Consider the following 27,207-nt stretch of genomic DNA (forward strand, 5'->3'; position numbering starts at 1 on the left):
AGGCTTCCCAGGATCACGTCTCCAAGAGGGAGACTCCAAAACCTCCCTGGGCAACCTGTGCCAGTCCTCCGCCCCCCTCACAGTGATAAAGGGTTTCCTGATGTTCAGAGCCTACTATGTGTCAGTTTGTGTCCATTGCCTGCTGTTCTGTCACTGGGCACCACTGAAAAGAGCCTGGCTCCATCCTCTTTGCACCCACCCTTCAGGATTTATATACACGAGCCTTCTCTTCTCCAGGCTGAGCAGTCCCATCTCACTCAGCCTTTTCTCAAACATGAGGTTCTCCAGCAGCTTCATCATCACCGTGGCCCTTCACTGGGCTCTCTCTAGTATGTCCATGTCTCCCTTGTACTGGGGAGCCCAGAACTGGTCACAGTACTCCAGGTGTGGCCTCACCTGTGCTGGGTAGAGGGGAAGGATCACTTCCCTCAACCTGCCGGCAACACTCCTTCTCATGCAGTCCAGGCTACCACTGGCCTTCTTCACAGCAAGGGCACCTTGCTGGCTCATGTCCAACTTGGTGTCCACCAGGACACCCCAGGTCCTTTTCTGCAAAGCTGCTTCCCAGCCGGCCAGTCCACAACATGTACTGGTGCCTGGGGCATTTCCGCTTGCAGAAGTTTGCGCTTCCCTTAGTTGCACTGCGTGAGGTTCCCACCAGACCAGCCTGCTGAGGTCCCTCCGGGTGGCAGCATGACCCTCAGGATGTATCTGCCCCTCCTCCCAGTTCTGTGTCATCAGCAAACCTGCTGAGGGTACAGTCACATCAGCACTGGCACACACATGACTAACAAAGATGTTAAACAGGACTGGACCCCGAATTGTCCCCTGGGGCACACCATTAGTCACTGGCCTCCAACTAGACTTTGTACCACTGATCAATACCTTCCAGGCCAAGTCATTCGGCCAATTTTCAATCCACCTCACTGCCTATCCAGTCCACACTTTGTCAGCTCCTCTGTGAGGATCTTACCGCAGACAGTATTGAAAGCCTTAAAACAGAAGATGGAATATACTCTTAATCCATAGAAATCTCACCAAGTTAAAGGTACAGGACTGATCTGAAATCAATATGTTACAGTGCTCTGTGAATTAGCAAGCACAAATAAAATATGCCAAGTACCATTTAACCTTACTTTTATATTGCACACTATGTTAATAAGCGCATTCTGCATTTACAATGTCATTGCTTTTGCAAATCACAAAGGATCTCATCCCGCATCCTTCAGCTGTCATCCCTTTTCAGAAAAGAAGAGCCAATGCAGCATTGGGAATCTAAGAGATCAATAGGATTTTCCTTCAGAAGGTTCACATAAAAAGTGACAGGAAACCTATTTACTGCCACTCAGCACTTCCAGCTTGCTGAACCTCGAAGACTCTCATGACTTAGTTTAGAAGGCATATCAGCTTTGACATTTTTTATGGGTTTCTGCTATCTATCTGCAATTTTGACTTACAACAGCCTAATACAAGAACATTTTAAAATCCAACTTAATTAGGCTATATATGTAGAAATAAAACAATTGATTAAAGAAGCACAAGCAATGTACGTTATTAGATGAAATCAAGAACACTTAGCTGACTCATCTCACAAGGACTGCTGGGTAAACATCCTCTCTGTACCATAATGCTTTGCATCTGAAAAGTCACTAATGATGTAGGCACCAGCACTCCTGAACACTGAATTCCTGAATGCCGTACAATGCTCTATGAATGGGACAAAAGCTAGAAGCTTGGACACAATCCACCATAAATCACAGAATATTTATGAGAATGAGTAACTGGAATTTCATTTGTAAGGCATTAACACAATTTCCAGTGAGCCTCAGTGTTATGCTGAAGAAAAAAAAAATAAAAATTCTGCTATCCTCATCATTTTCAGTGACCTGATGGAAGCCAGAACCCAGAAGCCAGACTGACTGGATATCAATTATACACTTTGCATCATAAGCCTTAATAATCTATAAGCATCTTTCCTATGAACTAAGAACTAGCTCCTTCCATAAAGTGGCACACACATTAACGTCATTTACAGTTATATTCAGATCACTTGTTGAGCTACTGATTTTCCACACTCAAAATAAGATAATACATTTCTAAGTACTTAGTTACATTCAGGATTATAATCCCAAAATGTGCTGAAGAAAATCTGATTCACTATGGGAGGATTATTTGTTTGAACAGAGTAGGTAACTTACCGCAGAAAACTAAGTAGAAGCTTGCTGATCTAACCAGAAGTTACTTGTTTGTTTTTCTATAGGACTCTATCTACTTGTGTTACAAATAAGATTCTAAATCTCAACTGACACTATTTTGGATGCATACTAATTTTACAGGCCTGGTACATACATTTAGTGCATCATTTTCTGCTTTTAATAAGGCACAAAGATAGCAAGGTGCACTATTATAATAAATTTATTGATTTGTGAATGCTCACGATAAAAAGAACAGCAGCCATTTGTTCCTGTGAAAATGGAGAATTAATTATTTCTAGAATATCAGTGTATCTAAAGCAAATTTACACTGCTTCTAACAACTTTTGCACTGATAACAAAAACCTATCATCTTTATCTTCAGAGCATCAGCAAAGGCTATTAAAATGCATTACACCACTTGCTACAGATTGAGGGTACAATGCTGTCACAAACCACCCTCATCTCCTGCGAGTCAGGACCTGCAGTACAGAGTAGACCCCTGACTTGTCAGCTCGTTGCCAAGTAGGCTTTGGTCCATGACTGTCTTATTGCAAGATTAAAGAAATCCAATTTCAGAGTAGGGCAGAAGTGTTGCATATCTTGTAAAATTAAGATTACAGTTCTTCTCAGCTATTACAGTGTGTAACAGTGAGCAATAGATCTATAAACTATATTTTGTTCAACCAGTGGAACACGCATGGACCATGCTTGCTCGCCTTTGCTATTCCTTCAACTTCAAATAATCCAACTTTCCAGCACAGCTGCTCACACACACACATACAAATTTATAAAGCTTGCTTACAGGAACATTAGTAGCTCTGAATTTGGTTTCCATAGCATTTGCTCCAGTAACAAAGAAACCAATCAATTTTTTTTCAAGATTGTTACCTCAGTAGAGTCCTCCAAAGGGAGAATTTGGCTCTTGTTCCATGTGGTAATTCATGCAAATACATAAGATGAAATTTCAGAAATGTTTTTAAAATGAAAAGGAAAGGTTTGACCATCAAGCTTTCAGAATCTGGAAATTTTCTTTTTTATATATATGATTTATCACCTGAAAATGAGAGCTTACAATAAAAATAATTCTCAAACTATGACAACGCTACAGAATCAATTGCTCAATGATCACAGCTGACCCATGTCTTTTCAGCTCAGTAATCTTTCCTGGCCATTATAACATCAACATTAAAAACATACCTGTCCTTGACGTCTTTCATAAGCTGCTGCAAGTCAATCTCCTGCTTCCTCAGGTTTCCAAATGAGGACTGGTTTTCCACATAGCCCTTCCCTCCAGCTCCCAGGCTGATCTTTCCGAATGAAGTTTCAACACTTCCTTGCACAAAATCTTCAAACTTCCCCATATATTTTGCAAAGTCAGACTCCACGATTACTAGGAAAGCAATAGAAGTAATTTCTACCTGTGAAGAGAAGTGCTGAAACAGTCCTGAAGTGATTGGAAAACCAGAAACTTACAGAAAATAGGACAAGTTAGTGAGGGCAAGGAACAGTATTGAGCAGGTAAATAATGAAATTTACAGCTCTGTAACTCTTACTTCTGCTTCCTCCATATTTTCATCATCTTTGCTCTGCTATCTTTTCTATTTTGCCATTTTAGGAAAATATAAGGTAATTGAAATGCAGAGTTCAGATGCTATGGAAGATTATTATAAAGAATGATTGGAACTTAGTTCAGCTACAAACTACAAAACAGACCTGCTTGTACAACAGAGTTATTATTTTCCCATTATCTTGACATATCTCATTATAGGGTTTTCCCAAAGCTCACTGAAAAACAGTGGAAGCATTTAATTGGCTTAAAACAACTCAGAATCTTATACATATATAAACTGAAGAACTGACCCAGAACCAGCTAATCTTCCAAGCCAGCCAGATTTAACATCTAAATTTAAGGATTTATCTATTTTCCTGTATGGAATTGTGACATGCCCAGAAATATGGGATTCCAGATTGTTAATCCTAAAACCTGGTTAGGACTATTGCAGCTGGGTGAAGAAAGAAGTACAAGGGTCAACCATTTTTAACAGTCTGTGCAAGAAGAAAGGAAGCAGTGGTAAAACTTGCTCGGCCTTGCCTGTGTAAGCATTCCCTGGGCTACTGTCACCAACAAAACACTGTTTATGCAGTGTTTTTTGACCTGGGGCACAGTATAGTTTCATGCTATCACATACTGGAATCTCCAAAAAATATTCTAGGGGAGCTTCTGTGGCTGCAGACAGAACTGTTATTAAACAGTAGGACTGTACAGCTTGACAACCTTCAGCACTTATTTTCAGCAGCTTAGACAGGCAAAACATTTATTTTTTTTTTTTAAACAAACGTTTGTTATTACTGGTTTCAGTTAAACGGTCATCTCATTTCCATAGATGGAGAATACTTCAGAGCATCCCTCTGAAAGGATCCCTCTAGTAATGTGACTGAGAATAATAACATAAAAGATTAGGCTTTGCATTCTTATTATCTGCAATACTAGTGCTGCCCAAGTATGACTTTACCTGGTTTTATCGGCTTGTCTTCAGTAAGCACATCATTCAGGGTGACCGTCAAGAAATGATACTTGGGCTTCTGCCAGCACCAGAATTTCTTCCTCTTCGTAACTAAGCTCAGAAGCTGCAGCTTGTCCGAGGCGTTCAAGTGAGAGACAGGAATCAAGTCACCTCCACTGTCAGTTTCTCTCACAAAATTCTTTGTTGCTTTGGCAAACATCTTGGGGAATCAATTAAAGCCTGCAAGAATACATCTGGTTTTTAACAATTACAGTTGGAAAATATAAATATTTACATTGTCACTTTAAAAAAGTTCTTCGCAGCACTGGCATTAATGCAGGAACAGGTAGTGTTTTCACCCCATCTTCTCCACTCCGCACTGGGAATCCTGACAATTCAAACTGCTTATCCCAAAGTGAAAACGTTTTCACAGTAACAGGCAAAAGAATTTTAGTTAAAATTTTAAATAAGCAACAGTGAATACGCAAGAATGATGCACTGCAAATATGATATGCAAGGCTTAAGCATTACAATAAAAATGTATGAAATTTATAATCTTGCAGACAATGAAGAAATAAATGTGTAAGAAATATTCCAATCTACAGCTGAAAAGTTCCTTCAAGGAACTCTCACGGGTAATTAATCTGTTAGGGAGGAAAAAACTTACCTGAGATTCTAAGAAAAAGCATCTACTAATGAGCACCCCGCAGAGACTGGCTGGGATGAGGAGGGCACTGGTACAATGGCAGAGGACTTCTGCCTCCCTGCAGAATCCTTCTTTTATTACCTAACATAAAATTACCTTACTCCATAAAAGGTAATTAGGTATTATTCACACAAATTATCTTGATCTTTTTAACAGTGAGTAAACACATATAGGGATAATAATTATTCTATAAAAAGCAACAAATATTTGTGCTGGCTTCTTTGTGACTAAGCTTTGTTTTTAACTATGCCCCTGGAAAGCGCCAATTAATTTTTTTCTTTCTGAACCTTTTTACCTTCAATGTTTTCCAATTTTCTATTTTCCATTAGCATAACTACAGCTAAATTGAACATATGTTATTTGTAACCGCTAAACAGCTACATACATTATCTTGTTCTAGCTTTTAAATGTCTTATATTAAAAAAATACTAGCACCTCTTATTGTTTATGGGTTTTTTTATCCCAAGCCATGCAATTTGCTGGTCTTAGGAAAGGAACTTTTTCAGTAAGGGAAACTGGCTAAACTCACAGGAGAAAAGGTAAAAATGACCATTTGCGAGCGCTAAACACAAAATTTTAATAAACTCATTTTTGATTTTTAAAAAATCTAATCTTTTTTAGTTTTTTAACTCTGTATTATCTGATCTAATGATATTTCCAGAATTAAATCAGCCTGTTAAAGTTGGCAGCATTCCTTTGAATCCCCCAGCTGACACTGACTGGAAAGCTCAACTAAGATCATACCATGTCTGAGATGGGTATCCATATGCTCATGATTACCTGTCTTGCGCTGCGTTAGATTTGTCATTTACAAACACAGGCCAGACGAAGTTAGAAAGACTTCAAACAAAAACTGGTATTGCAGTGGGCACTCAGGAATATTGAGAGAAAAGAGAAAACTGAATGAAGATATTAGTGGTTGGACTACAGGTTCCATGTTTTAGTATCTGTTGGAGGACAAAGAGCATTTTTACAGATGGGAACTCACCTTTCCACTAGCTTTTCTCAAAATCCTATGTCAGCTAATATTTAACACAGTATTTACGAACTCACGCTGAGGTATCTACCTCATCATGAAACCCCCATAAGCCTACTCTTAGTTCTCTATGTAAGCAAGTACAGGATGTTTCCCAACAACAACTGCATGGAAAGGATTTGAACAATGTCAAAGTCGCATAACGTTTTACTGAAGAGTCTTCTGAGGCTTTCATTGTAATGGTAGCTGCAGCAAACCTGCAGCACAGCCCCAGCTATATGCACTGCGAATATTCTCACTTTCTTGCTCTCTGACCTTTTCCTAAACTCTGAACTGAAAATGATTTTTTGCGTTCTTAAATTTCTCCTACTTAATTCCTCTGGTTGTTATCTCAGTGAGAACACTTTAATGGAATGAATAATGCAGCTCCACTGCATAAAAAAAAACCCCAAACCAACCAACCTCCTAACAGCCAAAATAAATAGTTTTCTTTTTCCCTGGGACTTCTTCTGTGTGACACCATTATTTCACAACCAACTAGATGACTGATTTGTAATGATGGGGACCATCAAGAAAATTCTTGTTGCCTGCATTAGCTGCTCTTCCCCAGCACAACCTTCTTCAAATCTTTCTGTGCTTTACACAACTTCACTCATTCTGATGTCATTCCTACATAACCAACTCAAATGGGCATAGTCTCTGAAAACAAAAAAGGCCCACCAATTCCTGAGGAGTTTATAATTAAGACAAATTGCAATAAACCAGTTCCTATGATTTGGCATTGTTACACGCTCACTAAATCTCATGTCACGAGCCATTAACACTGTTCTATAAAACGTCAATCCATGGTGGCTTGTTTTCACTCCCAGCCACCACACTTTTCACTAGCAGAAAGGACATCCAGAGAAAACCATGGAGTGCTTATGAAGTCTGCTGAGGCTCACCAGGCAGGAGAGATGAGACAGTCTTCAACCTCAGAATGACGTCTGCGTCTCCCACACTTTGCTGGACTGGGAATGTCTTTGCAGGGAGCATATTTGCTGGTGCAGCTGTACCTGCAAAGCAAGAATATTCTGTCTAAATTCCTGTTTATGTCTCTTTGGATATGGTGATTATAACACAAATTCTAAAATATACCCAAATATCTTGTTTCAGTGGTTCACAAAACAAAGACATAGAGCAATTGAATATGCCCTTAGCCAACACCAGGAAGTTAATGCAGCTACCAGGATTGATGGCATCTGGACTGAACGGACATTGAGTGGTTACAGACACAGCATTAAGAAAACTCTGCCTTTGGAGTTTCTTCCTCTGGAATCTTTGTTAGAGCTGTGCTTGGTTTAGTAGAGTTAAAAGGGGATGTATCAAAGCTGGTAGGAAAAGCCTGTCAGAGTGAATTCACTCTTGCAGACTGATAGCTAGGCATGAAAACAGAAAAGGAAGGAGGAGTACCTTCCATGCTTCCTGAGAAATTTAAAATTAGCCCAAACCTGGGCTACAAGAAGATTGGTCAATGAAAGGGATGAGATCAAGGGAAGGTATTTACAGCAACTTCACTGTTCACTGAAGCAAGCAAATCTTACACTTCTCCCGTCCTTTCTCACTGCTCCCTAACTCAATATAGTGGGATATTAGATCCAAAGAAACATTTTATGAATAATCAGTGTTTACCTTTGTCAGCACAAAAGCAAAGTCTTAACAGATGCCCAATATTTCTTACCTTCTATATACACAAACACTGACCTTTCTAAGAAACAAAAAAGCTTTTTTTTTCTTTCTCCATTTAAGATTACTGGGTACAGTACACAGGGAATTTGGGAAGAGGATGACAAGTGAACTGCTGAGTGTCGGCACACCCCTCGCCAATCCAAAACTGTAAGGAAATACAATCCCTGAAGGCCAAAGATGGCCACGCAGGAGCCATGGTGTCTAAGAGCTGTTTGGCGTTAACTCCGCTGTGAAGCGGCAGTAACGGGCTTTGAATCCTAATGAAGTCAGAGTTTATGCCGAAAGGCAACTGAAGCGTGGAAGTGATGACAAGCAGGACGTGTGTTTTATTACAAAACCTAATAGTTATTTTCACCTTCTTTCTAGATGACTTAAATTAAAAAACAGCCATAAAAGCTAATACGCAAAGCCTAGCAGGGATGTTCACGCAAGGGATTTCAATCCTGGATCGCACGTGGTCCCTAAAGCCGCACCCAATCAAGGCTAGCCCTGGATGTAGCCCACTTCTGTGCCTTGAGGACTTGACAGCACTCGCCTCCGAGGACTCGACATCGCGCAAAGCCCCAGCGGCTCAAGGCCCGGGCGAGGGCCTCCGGGCGGCTGGCGGTGCCGCCCTGCCCGGCTGAGGTGCGAGGGCCGCCGGCGGGAGCTGCGCCCTTTGGGAAGGGGCCCAACGCCGCCCTTGGCCTTGGCCAGCAAGGCCCGGCCGCCTCCCCAAGGCCTGCGCTGCCGTGGCTCCGGCGGGTGCGGGGCTCCCCTTCGCAGAGTCCCTTGCCCCGCCGTGCCACGCATCGAGCCCACCCCCCGCACGTCAAGTGCGGCCGCTCGGCCACGTTCTCCCCACACCCCTCGCTCCGTGAAGCCGGAGGGCGCGCAGCGGCCGCCGGGGAAGGCAAGAGGAGCGCCGGCAGTCAACGAGGCGGCCGCGACGGCTCCTCCGGAGCGTGGGGCGGGCTCGGGCGGGGGGCACCGGGCGCGCCGAGGCCCCGCTGCCGCTGCCCCGGCCGACGGGCGGGGCGCGGGGGCCTCGGCCCTCCGCCAAGGGGGGAGCGGCGGCAGCCGGGGCCCCTCGGCAGGCGCTCTGTGGCGGACACGGCCAGGCCCCGCCGCCCCTCCGGGCCCGCGCCCCTACTCACGGCTCTCCCGGCGATCGCCGCCGCCGGGCCCCGAGGATGCGGCGAGCCCCGCCCGCGGGGCGTTGCCGCGCCGCGCCCCGAGGCGAGGTGCGGAGGGCGAAGGCCTGCGGGCAGCCGGGGTGGATACCCCGGAGCAGAGCGGGTTTCCTGTCGCGGCCAGGCGAGGCGGGAGGAGCGCAAGCGCCGCTCGGGCCGTGCGGGGAGGGCGCGGTGGCAGCGGCACCCCGGGGCGCTGGTGGAGGCGCCGCCGCCGCCATGTTGCCGCGCGGGGCCGCCGCCCCGGCACATCCCCGCTGGGCCGGGCTGCGCCGGGAAGGGGCCGGGGCGCTGCCGCTGTCCGCCTGCCAAACCCCGAGCGGCTCCGGCCTGCCTCGCCATCCCTCCCTCCCGCCTGCCTGCGCCGGGCCTGCCTCATCGCCGCCGGGGGTTGACCCAGCCGTGGGGCGGCTGCACGCAGGGGACGGGCGGTCTGGGCCGCTGGCCGTAGCGCTCCGGCACAGACACGCAGCTGGAGGCCTGCGTGTGACATAGTATACTTCAATTTGGCTAAATTTCATGGTTAATGATTATGCTAGTAGGTATAGCTACTGCACACCTGGGGATAATCATAAGATTGGCTGAGACATTGAAATTTATAAAGAATAAGAATAAGCTTTATTCTCCATGCCCTAGAAAATGACTAAAACATCTTGGGCCATAAAGACAACGTATAGAATTGTGTTGAGAATTAGTTTTTTGACAGCTTGACAAAATGATGAATCAATCAGTTAACCTGGTAATGAAACCAACTTTTGGGTGTCCTTAAAGTGAACTTTATAATACTAAAAAACACACCCACCGGTCAAAAAGACCCCTGCCTGGATTGAGATCCTTCCCCTGAGCATGCATAGCATTAGGTAAGCTGTATTATAATTGAATGATAACCATTAACCAATCAGTATCTAATAGGCATAGTATGGAAAAGTACTAACTTCTGATTTTTGTGTATAAAAGGAGCAAAAACCTGCTGTTGGTGTGATTGATTTGTGGAAAAGTCCACCGAGCATCCAGATTGAATAAATGCAATATCTCTCCTGAGTGTGTTAAGATTGGTTCATTGCATGCTGGGCATGAATCTGCTTTCTTGGGTAACGTGGGGTCAGCCCTGCGAGGGACAGAGATTAGGGGCTCAGTTGTTCCCATCAGCTCAGCCAGGTGATGGGACAGCTGGTCTTGCATGGTTACTCCCTGTCAAATAGCACAGGCAGCTTCTTTTCCCTACAACTGCCAGACAGTGATACCTTATGACACGATTAAAAAGGAAATTTTTTGGGACATCGTCTCACACCTGGCTCAGATCACCCCCAGGTGGAAATGGCAGAGGGTCAGTGGCCTGCGTGCATGATCTGCTGGAAACAGCAGCCCTGCCACATTTCTGGCTGCCGGTTTGCGCTTTGGGGTTGGCGCTGTTGGCCTTGTGAAGTCGCAGTGGTCCGAATGGGAGCTCCCAAGCCAGGGTCCCCCGTCCAGGGACCTGGAGCAGCAGTGCTGCAGAAAATGAGAAATGTGATCAACAGAGCACAGGGGCCGGGTTTGTGAACCACAGTATGAAACAGTGAGCTCTCTTGGCCTATCTCAGGCTGCTGAAAACAATGCATCACCAGAATAAAACAACTTGGTTATGATGCTAAAGGACTGATCCAGTGAGAAACAGATGAGTCTGCAGAAACCCAAGGAGCAGTCTTTCAAAATAATAAACATCAAAGAAATCTTTTTCAAGTGAAGCATAGCACAGGCCAGGTACTTCCCCTGTGGTTTGAAGAGAGAGCATTTGAGGCTGCAGGGTATAGGCACAAATGTCACATCAACAGATCTTAATGGAGTAACACCTGGGCTTTGAAACAAAGGGAAGTTGAAAACTGTGTGTCATTAAATCGGCAGTCCTGGGTGAGAGGTGACATTTCGTGCATATAGCTGAAGTAGCATCCATTTCTTCCATCCTGTTTAACTATGTACATTATCCAAAACTTCCCATTAATTTCAGCAGATTTTAATCCCTCACCCATTTCTGATTCCCACAGGTGACATCTTTAGTGAATCAATGATAAATAGATTTCCCTTCTGGAGTTGCACCTGCTGACAGGAATTTGAACAAATAGCCTGAATGGAACTAAGTAAGTATCTGCATTTGCGATAATCTACCTTTTATGGATTAATAAAAGAAAATATATAAAGCTCCATTCTTAGAGCCTCATCCTGAGAAAATCACCCACACATCCTCAGGAGATACGTTTTTAGGAGCAGCACCAAGCAGCAGAATCGCTAGCTCCAGCAATAATCTCCTACAGTGGCCAGTAATAGCACACGTTTCATCAGCCATCATGTGTTTTTCCAGGGAGTGGCGATGTGTGATTCATTTCAAATGTAACTGTCTGCTAAAGCATATTTTGAGAAATCAAGCCAGGAAGTTGCACTGAGACACATTACCATGGAAATATTCACTGGGGAGGGAAGACACAAATAAAACCAGGCAAACATAATAGTCATTTTAAGTACGTTACCAGTGGTTACGTGCACACTGAATAAAGGGTACCCACACCAGCAATATTTCCATCTTTCCAATAAAAACCTCTGAGCAGAAATTATCCGCTTGAAAGACACCAACCAATGTAGGACAGTTTTCAGATGCTTCTCATTTATTAGAAGAGACAGAAACATAGGTCTGGGGTTTAGCTGTGTTTTGGGGATATGCAGCAATTAACTTAGAGGCTGTTATTAAACTGGCTGCAAACAGGAGATGTTTAGGATTGAGCCTTCAGTCTTCATGGAAATGCTGTTCAGGTATGCTGCACAGTCAAAACTCACAGCACATGGTTACTTCATGACTGACTGGGATGTCAGCCGGGAGAACATCATATCAGAGAAATACTCACAGTAAGTATGGTCTGCCTTTGGGATCTGTCTGCCACGCACTCCATCTCCTGAGCTGAAGCATCAAGTGCATCACTTCTGCATTAGAAGATTAGAAACTTGACTTTGGGACAAACTGTTTTCAATATGGGACAAGATTTGGCTACCTCATTTAGATAAATGAGACAATCGACATGAGAACTTCACAGCCAAAACTTAAAAAAAATGAGTAATGTGCATAGTAAGTGAGTACTAACACAAAAGATAGTCTAAGAGGGAAAAAACCCCCAACACAGTAGTTGTATGCTCTTTGAACACCTCTGTGTGAAATTCTTCAGGTGCGAGATCTACATGAAACCATTGAGCAGGTCACCACAAGATGTCAGCATTGCAGAATGATTATTCCTATCAGGTACAGAAAAGGTCTTTGCATCCTATAAGCGTTTGGCATTAGAGGGGATTTTTGTACGATGGCATAATCTGGCCTTATTTTTTTCAACCATTGACATTAGGATGTAAATGCAAAATTGGCTGCAAAGGGGAATTTCTTAAATGGCTTTTTTTTTTTGGTGGTCTCACCATCTTAAAAAACTTTTCTAAATGTTTTCACGGCGTCAGTGTTAACAGCAGTACTAACGATATATAATGCCTTGTAGCCACCAATGAGTTGTTTCGGGCTGCATCCAGCCTGGCTAGAAAGTGCTCACTGAAATTCAGCCTGTATACTGACTCATCGGGAGGTTGTCCAAAGCTCTCTGTTGCTACATGCTAGGCTTTTTTTAAACCCTCACACTGGCTGGAGAAGGGTCTGCTGGCTTCAGTTCTGTGGAGGAAATGGGAAGAAAGCGTGAAACTATTTTGGGCTTCTATTTAGAAAAGAATGATACTTGGGGTAGCAAATCTTTTTAGAGGTGTCCAGCAATATAAGCCAAATCACCAGCAAAAGAATGAACTTCTTTTCCCCCCATTTCCTTTCACAAGAATAAAAGATTGGAGTTGCATTGTTTGTTTGTTTCTTTCAAATCAACTAAACAGCCTTATTTGTATTTCACATTAAAATTCTTCTCCTGTTTTGGTGGGATGCTCCGTAGTTTTTGCCTATACAATTCAATCCCCCAAAACATTTCCTGTTGCAAACAACAGCTTTCTCACTCTCCTGCTGGTAGGGGCTGTCATCAGCCCTGCCACAGTGCCAGCAGCTAGTGACAGGCTTAGAAATCAGCAAGTTACTGTGTCCTGCTTAGGAGAGACCAGTGGGAGGGTGCAGTAAGCCAGGAGAGACCGACTGTGTGAGTTCAAAACATCCAGAAAGTTATTCTGCTGCATTTCCCTACCCGTTTATGTGAGCTTCTGTCCACTTGGCTTTTGACGGCAGCGATAGGAAGGGAACATCTTTAACCACCTGAAGATTTTGCCTGTGAGATGAGTTTGGCCACTATTGAGAGGCTGTATTTTATTGTCAGGTGCGTGTCTGCTGCCTTTAGGGACCAATATGAGGAAAAAAGAGTTCACTTCTGGACCTCTTAGTCCCTTGGAAGGACAACTGGAGAGCGCCACACTGAGATGCAGAAGGAGGCAGAGCTGTTCAGTAGAACAGCGTGTCTGCTGTAACTCAGTCAGGTCTTGGTGCCTCGAGTATTGACATTGGCACGGGAGGAAATAGTACCAGATCTACCTTTCTGTAGTACATATGTTATGGCACAGGGCTCCCCTCTGTCACTGTAAAAGCTCTCTTATCCCTGCAGCGATTGTGTGTAGGGTAGCTGTAACTTTCTACAGATCCGCCTACAAAAACCTTGTGATTATTTGATTATTTTCCCATGATTTTAAGAAAATCATCTCTGAAAGGGTAAGCTAGGATCATGTCTAATAGATTGTGGTTACCCAAGAAGTCATCTGGTGATGTCTCTAACAATAATATGGAGGACAGTTTGCATGAAGCTGCATGAACTAAGTGCTTCTAACTTTAAATTGTGAATTAGATGGCAGCCACAGAACTTAATTTCTTTTACAGTAATGATAAATGAAGACTTAGGAATAGATAACGTTTCTTGCATGTCTCAAAAGCCTTTTTCCATAATAGTTTATTACAAACCATCTGCTCTCATTAATGTTTTATCAAAAACCATCTGGCTGCTATATTGTTCAAGCTATTCAGTAGCAGGACTTCCTCATAAATTAGCCAAAAGGAATGGCCATCAAACTATTGTGTGGGAGACCCAAACATTTATGTAGGTCCTATAGAAGCAGTTATTTTAAAAGTATATTATTCCACATTAAACTCCAAAAGTCTAAAAAATGTAACGGTAATAAAATCTGAAATTAAGCTTATTCCCTATGCTTCTTATTTTTTTACATCTTTGGTTCTTGGCCAGTTGGAACAAGACCTACAAAGTCAAATGACAAAACTGTATTAAAATAACAAATATTAGGACTTTTTTTTTTAATAAAACATTACAAACAGAAGATACCTGTCACTGAGCCTCCAAACAATGAGGGCCTTCATCTTTCTATCTCTGCACACATGCACCTTTCAGACTGTAAGCACTCTGGCATGGTTCTTTAATATGTAACTGTACAGCACATGGCACTATTTAAAGTATTGTTGTACAGTGCCTAGTACTATGAGCAGCTAGGCACAGCTGATTGTAAATGATTACATAATATGCATTGATTTAATAAATGGTACTTCCACTTGTAATTGTTCTACTGTTACATTTCCAATCAGTAAAAAAGGTGACCCTAAAATCTGTGCAGTTCATATTGATTTTGTTATTTATATACAACCTTAAAGTTACAGTGAATGGAAGAACTAAGGAAAGCACACATAGGAATTTTAGGACAAAACTGGCAAAACGAGAGGATTTAAACGATCCATGGGGAAAAGCCTGTGACTGAAGCTGCCTGTAGAGAGGAAAGCTGACTGCAAGGAACAGTTTTCTTTGATCAGATCCTCAGGTTTATTCTGGTTCACACAATTCCTCTTGTATCCTCTGAATGGACATGTACGCACAAGTGCCTTTGAAAACACTCACTATCTGACTGCAGGAGCAAATTATTTGTGCAGAAATTTCCAAAGAATCCACAGTATGCGATTGCAGTTCCTCGTGAGGCAGCCAGCTGGATGGTGTTTGTATTACACTGACACAGAACTGGAGCACAGCCGTAGTCAAACCTTGCAAAATGTTGAGAGGCTAACATTAATATTTTATTGAATAACACCACATGCATATTTTAATCTGTTTCATTTGTGGCAATAGCTTTATTATGGGTTTTGGGCCTCCTTTATTTTATTTCCCAGTTATTCTGCAACTCCTTAACCCCCATTCTCATTATTTGTTCACTGTCAGCTCAAGCTCTCTTTCAGAACTGAACACCAACTGGAATTTCTGTTCCAGGGCAATCTGAAAGGGGTTTTAGCAAGCAAAGTAAATGCATTTTTAAGTACCCACAAACATAGAAATTGAAAATTTTGATTAGAGATCTTTGAAGCAGGCCATGACCCACAAAAGTAGCAGATGCACCGAGGAGAAGACCACAAACAGCAAAGCAGCCAGTGACTGGTTCCAGAGGGTCCTGAGGAGCTGTGAGGCTGCATTACTACTACAGGGTGAGTCAAGAGCTCCTACAGCTTCCCAGGGTCTCTGCAGCAGGAGCTGCCAGGGACCGTCTGCACGTTCTGCTGTGGAAGTGTACACTGCAAGGGCGGACAAAAGGAAAAAACCCACCCCATTTCACACAGGGCTGGCAGTTCAGCCCCACTGGGTACCAAGACTAAGGACCCACGTTTCTTCTTAAAGCCATTTCATTTTTCAGCTTGCTGTTGCCAACTCCTAGTTTCAGCACGCAAAGGGTTTTCTTTTCAATGTGTTACAGATGCTGGGATAAGAACATACCTGGGTCTTTCCCACTGAAAGGGAAGCAGGACAAAAAGAGCACAGTTCTGGAAACAAAGAGCAAGGCCTGTCAAGCGGCTGAAAACCCTGTGGGCTGCTAAGTTACTTTTGTATTGTGCAACAAGGTTGACCAAAAAGACATCGAGATGCCATAAAGGGGGTGGTGTGGGTCAAAACAGAGTGATAGGTGTAAAAGGCTGCAGCTGTCCTGAACAGAGGGGGACAGCAGTGGTGTCCTGCAAATTTGTACACGTGACGGCTAGGGCTAGAGGCACACCACTCCAGGTTATTCATGCCATTTGGAGTTACACATAAAAAACAGGCCTTCACTATGTGGGGGAAAAAAACCTCACGTATGAAACAAAGTCCTGGCCTGTTCTCTGACAATTAAAAATGTATTTTATTTGCTCTATCACAGGACTGAAACTGGTGTCCTTGCTGCTCATACTGCCTTTGTTTGCCTGAATGACACATTGATTTGGGTGAGTAGCATCTGTAATGGATGATGGAAGTAACCTTGGTGGATGGGTTTCTTATTGCCAGTACTACCCCTTTTTGCAACTTCTGAGATGGGAATGTGCTTCCTTCCACAGAACTGACTGCAGTCAGCTTGAGCTGGGGCTTACTTGGTTCTTCCACAGTTACTGTCTGGCCTCACCAATGCCAATACACCACAATGTGAGCACTGCCGTTTCTCAGAAAGAAGGAAGACCAGCTGTGTCCTGAGAGGAAATGTTAGTATGAACGGAAACAATGAGCAGCCACTGCTGGGAAAGCATGAACTGCAGCCATTCTTTTGGCTAGGACCTCGTGACTGCACACTTTAATACTCAGAATCTTATTTCAATAATATATACCCTTCCTTCTCATTCCTTTCCCCCATCATTTTAAACAAACAATTCCTGTTGTATAAAGACCAAAGCATTCACACAGCATCAGCTTTAGGAAGCTTTGCGTCTAGGTAAAATATAGTGGAACTCCTACTGTGGCCTCTCCTGCAGCATGGCACATCATGATCTCTTTTCCAGTTTCTGATATTCACAAAAGGTGAAAAAATATCCTGGAGCTCTCTACCCTCTGTTGTCTTTGACTGAAATACTACTCTCTTTCCAGAATGAAAGGGGGCAAGTTAAGGATGGGCTAGGCTCACCATCCTCTGGTAACTAGAGAACTCAGAAAGTCAAGTTTGCTCTAACTGGCCTACCTGTGGTGTGCTTTCTCAGGCAAAGTCCTCGGCAGGAAGTTTTTCCATGAAAGGACTTAAGAATTTGTCACACTATTTTTGAACTTTATAAGAAAATTGATTTTTCCATCCAAAATCCCTGTACAGCTATATAACAAACCTAAGATTTGCTTCACTGACTGAAGTGCAAGTAACAAACAATGAATACAAGTAGGATGATCTCTTGACTTCACTCCATCTTCAGTCTGTCAATGGCTGAAATAACAAACCTAAGAGTAAACAAAACAGTAAATCTCTCTCAGCTATTAGTTAGGTTCTCATCTACTGATATATCTACATAATCTTCCTTGCTCTAGGCAGCAATCTAGACATTGCAGACGTATCCTCATAAAATCTAAGGAGGAAAGGATTTTTCAGGGCATGTACTGCAGTAATTCGAAGTAGATTTACTGCAGCCTTTATCATGGCTTCTTTTTTTTCTCCCAGCACAAGTTAAAAAGTAAGAAATCTGTATTTAAGAGAGCAATTCTTTTGTTTGTTAAATAAATTTTTTTGTTAAAGAAATTTTAATTAAACCCCAATGCTAACTAAGCAAAAAATCATATTTTGAAATTCTAAAAGCTGGTCTTAGTAAAATCAGCTCAAAAAATTCTCAAAGAGAAATAGTACCCTAACACTTAGAGAAAGCCAGTAAATCCTGAAGTCTGTGAAATTATAGACAGAAACATCAGCTGATGTTCATACACAACATCTTGTCTTCCAGGAATTTATTATTATTCCAAGAGCGTGTAAAAACTTACATCAATGAACCCACAGAGTCAAATTCTCAGTTAACTTAAGCCACAGTTATACTCAGCTCAGTAGAGCAATGTTGATTTACCTCAAATGAGGGTTCACACATAGCAATTTCAAGTATTTCCCTTGGTACAGAGTAAGCAAAGATACAAATTCATAAGTATATAGCAGAATTTGGTTATGTGGCCAGCTTGTAATTCCATTTAAAAAACTCAGAGCAACCCTACAAATTCTTACGCATCCACTGCACTAGAGGGGGTCTCAGTTAAAAATCAGCAAACTGAGCATGGAGAGCAATGTTTGCAAGATGAAAGAAATGTAACAGAGGCATTAAAAAAAAAAAAAGAAAAGAAAAGAAAAGCCAAGATGTGTCAGTTACTATGCAGAGCAAGCTTTGCTCAGCTGTCAGTGTTTTTCCTCACGCTATGGTGGTTTGAATCATTTTGCAGTAAGCAAAATGACTTTAAAACAGAGATTACTGTAAATGAACAGACAACTGAGCTTAAATTGAATGCAAGGTCTATATAAGCCAATTTTACCTTACACTTCTGTAGGGGAGAACAGCCTGTTTTGTCTGGGTAGCACTGACCACACTGTGGGTACTTGGCATGTCATTAGCTCAAGGAGCAATCATGAGAAATTCACTCCATATCCATTTCTCTACAAGAGAAGTTCTTACTGCCCTAGGCGTTCATGATTACGGTACCAATAATGAGCATCCTTTGTCATCTTCCTCTCCATTTTATAATTATGGAAAAATATTACTGCTGCTGTAAACCGCTATTTTCCCAGCAACTTGAACTAAATGCTGGTTATTTCAGGTATAAAGTAAAGCATATTAGATCTCTATGAAATTAATCAGCAATGAATTGATTCCCACTGACATGATAAGCAAGTTCCAAAGTTCTTAAACCAATACAGAACCAAAATAGCTGGATTTCAAAAAAACAGGAGCTTATTTTTGCCCAGTATAAAAGCTGTTTTTCTTTCAGCCTCTATCCTTATTCTGTCATGTACAACAACTGAGGATATTTTGCATGGTAACAGATTTATTGATCCAATTTTTCCAGCTCTTCCTGGAACCTCCATGCTCCCTCCCATCAAATCTCTGTACACACTGCACCAGCCTGGGAAGTGCTGAATAACTGCAGTCAGGAATTACAGGTTGGCCAGGAATTACACTCACTGTACTCCCATATTTTTCAAGATCCTAATCCATCTGTATTGCATCCTGCATACATATGGTGGGACCATGAGACATAGTTGAGATCTGACTGGCAGAGCTGTCCTGAACCACTGCCTCTGAGGGAGAAAACACCACACTGATACCATTTCCTTCCAGTTATTTATTTTACCCAGTAAATACTGTGTTTCCTTGTTTTTAAAAGTTGTTTTATGGAGAACATGTGGTTTGCAGTCTCCACATTCATGCTAAAGCATAACATTTATGCTGCACATCTGTCTACTAAAAACTGCTTTTAAGAATCAACTTCCAGCTATAAATGAATTCCATCAGCTTACCCCTTTCTCTGCCCCAGTGTCTTGCATAATAGCCATACGACAGTGTTGTACAGTGTAGGCAGGTAACTGGTAAACAACGTGAACACTGTGCAACTACCAGCCAGATTGTAAGGGTGATAAATAAGGCTTCTAGCAGATGGAAGCCTTGATACTTGCCATTTTGGCAAGTGTAAAAAGCAGAGATCACTACAGCAGCTAGACTTATTTCAGCTGTCACTAACAACCTTTGAAGAAAGATGCTTACAACCCCTGAGAAAAAGTCAGGGTGCTCTATGACCTTTAGCAAGTATGATTTATTAACATCCTACTAAATTGGTTACAGAGACAAAAATAAATCAAACTGTGCATCAAGGTGCTCCAACATTATTACAAATTTTTGGAGTAAGTGAAGCAGAAAACAGGAATGATCCTGACTACAGAAAGTTCTCTCAAAAATCTGAAAGTCAGTGATAATTCTAACACATATGATACCTTTCTTCATTCTGAAAACACTAATGCCCTAATCAAAACAAACAACTAATTCAGCATTTAGCAGCTTGGCCTATGTAATACCTCATACACATGATATGTTTTTCCAATACTAGAACTAGTAAAATACCATTAACATGAACACAAGACTGCCTGATTCTCAGGGATATCAACCATCTCAAAGGTGTGGAGCTGAAGGTGCTCATTACCTCTTGGTGGATCAACCTCCCAAACATCCTCATAAGTTTTAATACAGTTTCGTTTAATACAACAAAAACACCAAATCCACAATTTATATAAAAAACCAAACTGCTTAAAATAATTTTTTTAACATATGGCAACTATTTATGTGGAAAATTTCTCTTATTGCTTTCAAAAGCGGCAGCAAGAACAGTATCTAAGAACTGAGCAGTACAAGAAAACATTTGGTGATAAGTTACAGTATTTACTAAGTTTCAACAGATAAGCCAGATAACGTGCAGTTTCTTATAAACCCACAGCTGCTGGAGTAAGTTGCATCCACTAGTAGCTAGAAAATATAAAGAAGGAGTTAGTGAATACTGTGAATTTTATTTATAGTAGGCATAATCCATGAATGAAAACACACTCAAAAAAACCCCCACTTTCATTTTAACTTCACTCCTCTGACTAGCACCATCTGACTCTAGCCCTTGCAAGATGTATTCGGTTATGTGGAGAAGCTGGATTTCATCCTTCTCTCTATTAGATATGCATTGTGGGCCAAGTTTTGCACTCCTCTTCAGCTTGACCCCTCTGTATGATTTGTACACACAAAAAAAAGCTGTACTGAACAAAATAAGATATTAAAGTTTTGTCTCTGCAAAGCTGGTCATCTAGAGAGATTACAGAAAAGATCTACACAAAAGCATATGCAAGGACATTAATTAGGAGTATGCTGAGCAGATGCAGCTGCACATTTTTGTAGCGTGCTACCCTTACCAGGCTGTGGTCTGACTCCAGAGCACAAGTGGGGAGGAAGTCCTGTTCACAGTCAAGGAAAAGATACAGAAGTAGGCCACAACGTTTATGGGGAAAGTTTTTAACTACAGCTTTTAGGCATGATTTGTTATTTAAAAGCTTGTTAGAATAGGCTGTTTGCTTATTCTTGAGAATTTTTTTTAATAAAGAGAAAGTGGGACACTGAATAAGGACATTTAGGTATGAGGGGCCACATAAAAAACCTATACAGGACTGTAAACAGCTGAGGGAAAGTTAGGGGCATGGAAAGGGGTAAGGTTGGGGTTTTTTTGGGAGACCAGTGCTAGACTTTTGTGCAACCCCGAAGCTGTCCCTAGTTTTATGTTCTGGGCCCAGGAATTTGTGTTCCTTTCTGTACAGTGATCTGGCTTCAACACTAAACTGCCAAGTAATAAGGTGACCATGTTTGCAACAGCCATCTCCTTCAGGGGCCAGGTTTTTAAAGAAACCAGAAACCCAGTTTCAGGTCCTTCAGAAACTTGGTGGTGGAAGAACAGATCTCTGGGATGTTCTCAAAATTTTGCCGGTTTTGCTCTTTCTTCTATGCATCTAATTTTCCAAGCTCTGTATAAAGAACCTAAGTACTTTGCTGGATCTGTACTTCAAAAAGCATCTACAAGAAGTAGATCAGTGCTGGCAAACTAACACATAGAAGCATATCTCAGAGAGCGGAATGCAATGATTAATGGTGCACTTCAGTTCCACTCAGTCTAAAGGGCACTTCATGCTATGAAGAGCAGTCTCCTAAACAAGTTATGCTGATTCATAATCCCAAACTTACACTGCACCAAAATCAGATACTGTCAAGTCTGCATATGTGGAAGTAGAGCTGTGTGTTTCTGTTTCTATGAGCACTATTTCCCTGGAATCTTCTCTTTTTGCTGTGTAATTTGAAAACTGAGCCAGTGTTTTAACACCCAAAGGCCTGAGCTGCTCCATCATCTTGACTTAAGTTTATAGTGAGTGTTTTACTTTGTGAAGAGATACACAAAGAAAGGTAGTGCTAGATGAGCACTTCTCAAACTGCTCTCCAAAATCCTATTAAGTAACGTGTATAAAGTCATCAAATAAGAGAGCTGTAACAACAGGCAGTGATCATCAGGAATTTTAAGATTGATCCATTGAGCTAAACAGCTTGGGTGATAACTGCTGTGTACAAAAGGAAGCAGTAAGTTTCCCGATACATTCTTTTTACCATTCAGGGTAGAAATGGGGAGAAAAAGTCCCTCAACAGCAGTTATTAAAAACACAGCTGTCTTAGTTGTATTGCAGAAAGCTTATGTAACTTTTGTACCCAATAACACGTCTGAAGTTTTGGGGAAGATAATTAGCAAAATTTCATATTATACCAAGAATAACTCTATGGAGTATGCTAAGGTTTGTGAATGATTAATATATTTTTATGCAGAAATACACAGAAATAACATCAAGACAATTTTCTTCCACTTCTTAATACAGAGTTGACAGAAGTTTAACAACTAAACCCAATTGTTACATACAAAAGTAAGCAGGGACAGCTATACTGTGGTTGAAAACATGGGGTCAGAGAATCATTCACAAGTCATTACATTGCGTTTGCAGATGTGTATCTGAGATTTACAAAGGAGCTATTACTTGTGCAATGGTTTTGCTTCGTGTATTTAAGAAATGCCCTGGATGATTCTCAGGCATTATTTTTCTGGAGATGACAGTAAAATTCTGAAGTTTACCTTCTTGATATGGGAATTTTGCTGAAGAAAATTTTATATAAGGCACTATTCAGCCCAATGCTTCTTGTCATTAACCAAATGTATTTTAGACATTTTAGACTGTAAGATACAAAGCAACACTGCCAGTCTGATTTCTCAAAAATCATGACCCAAACACCCAATATAAGATTAGTTTTGTTTAACACCTGCTGATTTTAATGCATTATAATTCTTTAACTTTGCATTTTGGCCTCTAATCCTTTCATTTCAGATGCTATCAACTGTTAGGTCATATGACAAAGTACGGGGAAATCCCCTCCATCCATAGACAATACAAACCCAGCAGTCAGATCAGACAGTAATCACAATAGCTGCCAAATATGACGATGAGCAAGTTTAATGCATCCTCCAGATTTTGCTCCCTTTCTTAAAAGCTTTTTAAAAATTTTATTTTCCCTACCCTCTTCAGTTGTTAAATGAATGTTATTTTTAGTATAAATGGTAATTATCATCAGCAAGGATAATTACAAATACCAACACATTTCTGTGCAAAGTTTTGACAGTTAATACAAGAATAAAACATAGGAAGGGAACAAGCCATGAAGAGATCCTCACTTTCCTTGAAAGGCCAAACAGCCCCCAAAGGTTAAGATTTCCTTTGGAATTAAAGCCCAGATTTTGTCTTCATGCTGACATGAACCTTGCCTTGTTGTAAATTGCTGGCATGGTAGTCAAGTCTTTAAAAGATGCATTAAATAGAAAGAATTATGCTATCTTCTTTGGTAATAAATTACAGAAATAATAGTGAGGCAGAGTTTCTGGGCAAAGTGAAAAATGGTGAAAAAGCATTCATTAGCCTCTAAGACAATGGGACTTCAAGGTAGCAAAGCAAAATTCAAATATACATCTAATCTGACATCACAGATTTGGTTTAAAATGGAAGCATTCATAGTAATTCCTTCATGTTACATGTAATACATGGATCAATTTTTAATGGGTTTTCTTTGGAACAACACAGCACACAGTAAAGTGCAAGCTTTTCTAAGCTATTAGTCCCCCTGGGAATCTCCCTTCTCCATGCCATGTCAAATTGTGGCACTCATAAGCCAGTTTAACACGCCAGCAACATTTGGGTTTGTTTTGTGTCATTAGAGTGGCATGTAAGAAAAAGAAAAGAAGTTGATGGTGGCGACTGGATATAGAGCTATAACATAGAATCTGCATTGTTGCCAGAGAGTCACAGACACATAGAACAGACCTGAAGAACCATGAGTCAGGCTTGAGTTGCAGACAGGTAGGAATGCAAATTATCCTATTAATGACTGTGGCATTGCGATTTGATGGAAAAAACAAAAATACTGCCCATCTCTATAATCTTCATTCAAAAGTGCATCTTCTGCTACATTTGTTTTCTGCTAAATTTCTGCCTATGGTTTAGTAGTTTTACAAATCTAGCCATATGTATAAAATTACAGGAAAGGGATGCAGTTGATTCAGTGCAAGACACTTCAATATTTATGTGATCATAACAAACAAACAGAGGAAGATCAAAGACTCCATAAACTTCTCCATAAGGCAGATGGTCATATTTTAAATATAAGATCTTAAATACGCTTTTTATTTCTTAAGAGGTAGAAAATATCAAAATACTAAGAAAAAATTTCTAGCTTAAAACAATCAGTTCGCTTACTTTTTAAAAAGTCTTACTGTTGCAATTTTTAGGTTAATAGAAACAAATGAAGCTATGGAAGCACATGATTTCGTGCTCTGTATAGATTTTACTCACTGAAAAAAAGAGAGAGCTGCTTCATCTAGTCAGTGCTCGAGCAGTATATACAAAAGATCTCCTCCTCTTGCCCTGTTTGGGGCTATAAATCTAAAGTGGAAATTTTTTTCAGTGGAAAATTTTGGTGATTCCTGAATTCCTAGCACTACATTTAGCTGAGTACAGTTTATGTATAAGGCAGTAGAACCACTGATGTACGCTCAGAACTACCTCTTCCATAATGCTAAGAAGAAAGCCAATAGAAAGAAAAACTTATTTAAATCTTTTCTACAGGCAGCAAAAGATCATACTCAGATTCCAGCACCAGCTGATATTCTGTTTTAGCAACTGATAGCAGCCTAGAGACAGCTGAACTACTCACTGAACTGTGGAAGCCTACTTACACTTTGAGTTACTAAGGCTCACACTCTGATTTGTCAGCACAGCTAGGAGGAGATGTTAATGCTACTGTCTCCAATGCAATTCAATAAGGCATAAGTTAAGTCAGAACTGACATTATTACACATTGGAAAAGTAGTGTAAAAGGTCCTCTTTTCCCTCTCGCTGTTAATATTCAGTACTATTTATTAAATATTTTATAAAAAGAAGCTGGGTACTTACATATTCAAACAATCACTGCAATAGTCAGAATAAAGGAAACAAATTATCAGATTCTAAATTAAACACAATTCTGGAAATATGCACACTTGCACACATACACACCCCCCACATATATTATATGTGTGTGTGTTTTTTTATATATATGTGTATATATATAGATATATTTTATAAATACTTCTTTTAAATCAGCTCTGAGAATACAGCACAGAATATCTTCACTTAGCTCCTCTTTCACCAGAGGACAGGATTGTCCAGTTTGGAAAAACCAGGTTCTTTTCTAAGGTCCATGTAGGTTCCATTGCTCACCCAGGAGTCATCACTGGATTTCCTATCAAAGATGAAACAAATGTTTTAAATGTAAAGCTTCTATTTTCCATACATATGCTGTGTAATAAATATAGTGTAGCACTATGCACAGGGACCCAATCCAGCTACGTGAAGTGCAACTCAGTCCAGCCTTCAAACAAAGCAATATAGCTTGAGTCTTGAACTGGTGTGTCTGCACTGGGCCTTGTAGACGCACCTCAGTAGCCTGGTGTTCAGCCAAGATCAACACTCTTATTTCACTGTCACGTGCTTAGCACTTAAAACTACAGTTCAGGTTTATTTCATGGTCTCAAAGGCAGCTTGAGTGGAAACTTTCCTTTTACCTCGCCAAAGATGGCTCACCACGGTTATAGCATAAAGAGAGCCTATAGTTTTCAGTCAAAAGGTGAGACTTATTGCACTAGGTACTGTACCCTGAAGGAATCAGTCTGCTTTTAATCTAGTGTGCAACATTTTTGGCACAACAACTAATTATTCTTCTAAGTAAATTTAGGTTTGTGATCTGTTGAAAAGAGAAATCACTACTGAAAAGCCAAATGCATAATTCGTATCTCCTCTAACACTGGTAACACTTTTGCTATGTAGTAATTAAATTCTTTATTCTGTTATTTAAATCTACAGCACAAGTCTCAGTTTTCAGATTCTCACTGTGAGGATTCAAATACTCATCCTTATTCACAGTTCTCATTGTGAATATACAATTACCAAGTATTAGACTTTGCCTCTATCCTGCTGGAAGCAACATTTGCTTCTCTTTAGTAGGTGTGATTGACATGTGATGAGTTAGTTCACTAGCTTGTCAGACATGTAGTGGTTTGAGCCATTTCTCTTTTGCATCTATCTGCACCTGAATTTAAACATTTCTGTGTTCCTCAGAAGTACAGTACCTATCTATCTAGAAAAAAATTAGGATCCCAGATCTGTTAACTGATACATAGGCCCATACAACATTCACCTTGGCTCCAACTCTTATTGCAGGAGAAGAGACACTGGGAGGGCAAAAGGCTACATCCTCACTAGCATTCATTTTTGTCTTTCAATGGCTGAACTTGCCTTTTAATTGATTTACAACAGGAAGAAATAAAGTGCCTCTCAAGGATAATTCTCTCCCCATGAAATAGGGGAAACATGTTCAAAAACAGTCCTGGAAATTAAAGCCTCCAACTCTGCACACTTCTGCACAAGGTAGTCCCACTGAATTCAGCAGAAAATCAGCAGAGGTAATTAAGCTAAATCCAGTGATTTCACCTTGCTTGAAAGAATCGAAGATGCTATATTCACTCAGGCAAATTCAAACATAAACTAAATATCAAACACCATCAAGGCAGAAAAATAGAAAGAAATTCAGAGATTCACTAATAAAAAAGCAGTATGTAATTCTGAATTTTAACTAAGTCTGGAGTGTTCTACACTGCTGAAGTACAAAAATCAAGAACATAGAAAAAACCTGGAGAAAACTGCAGCCTGCTCTATGGCAGTTTAGAACCAGATCTATAATAACAATTTCAATAAATGATAGTATATGCTAATTATTACATACTACCTGAAAAATCTAGGCTGATGCTCTAGATTGTTTTCTTCCAGCACCTTCCGTCGTTCTCTCTGTAGCTGCTCGATCCTCTGCTTTTGCATTTCAGCTCCTTCAATATTCCCTTCTTCTAGAAACCTGTAGCACCGGCAGTGATAAAAGACACAATTGGTGCTCCTGTCCTCCATCTTTGTCAGGTCCTCTATCTAGAGCTCCAGAATCTAATCTTTACAGTAGGCAGTTCACACTGTTTGAAAGGTAAACAGCTACATCTGCAGACAA

At 41.0% G+C, this 27,207-nt stretch overlaps 2 protein-coding genes across 12 annotated transcripts in view; both read right to left on the bottom strand.

The window, feature by feature from the left end:
* GSDME (gasdermin E) overlaps positions 1-9,614 on the bottom strand; it is a 28,676-nt gene extending 19,062 nt beyond the window's left edge. Inside the window, exons 1-5 of one of the 4 annotated variants that reach the window (XM_074900426.1) lie at positions 9,246-9,612; positions 7,326-7,436; positions 5,367-5,486; positions 4,709-4,939; positions 3,393-3,585 (exon numbers count right to left, since the gene is read on the bottom strand). In XM_074900426.1, coding sequence (XP_074756527.1) covers positions 3,393-3,585; positions 4,709-4,919 — 404 coding nt within the window. In that variant the 5' untranslated portion in view covers positions 4,920-4,939; positions 5,367-5,486; positions 7,326-7,436; positions 9,246-9,612. Of the gene's footprint in view, positions 1-3,392; positions 3,614-4,708; positions 4,940-5,366; positions 5,487-7,325; positions 7,437-9,245 lie in introns of those variants that run through there. The other 3 variants (XM_074900425.1, XM_074900427.1, XM_074900428.1) reach the window with 3 other exon arrangements.
* Positions 9,615-22,369: 12,755 nt separating this feature from the next.
* The window catches only part of OSBPL3 (oxysterol binding protein like 3), an 85,268-nt gene continuing 80,430 nt past the window's right edge, over positions 22,370-27,207 (bottom strand). For all 8 annotated transcript variants that reach the window (XM_074900429.1, XM_074900431.1, XM_074900432.1 and 5 more), the window contains 2 exons: positions 26,941-27,063; positions 22,370-25,398 (listed from right to left, as the gene is read on the bottom strand). In XM_074900429.1, the coding sequence (XP_074756530.1) occupies positions 25,302-25,398; positions 26,941-27,063 (220 nt within the window). In that variant the 3' untranslated portion in view covers positions 22,370-25,301. The remainder of the gene's footprint in view (positions 25,399-26,940; positions 27,064-27,207) is intronic.

Source organism: Athene noctua, chromosome 2 (genome assembly GCF_965140245.1).
Source record: "Athene noctua chromosome 2, bAthNoc1.hap1.1, whole genome shotgun sequence".
Taxonomy (NCBI): domain Eukaryota; kingdom Metazoa; phylum Chordata; class Aves; order Strigiformes; family Strigidae; genus Athene; species Athene noctua.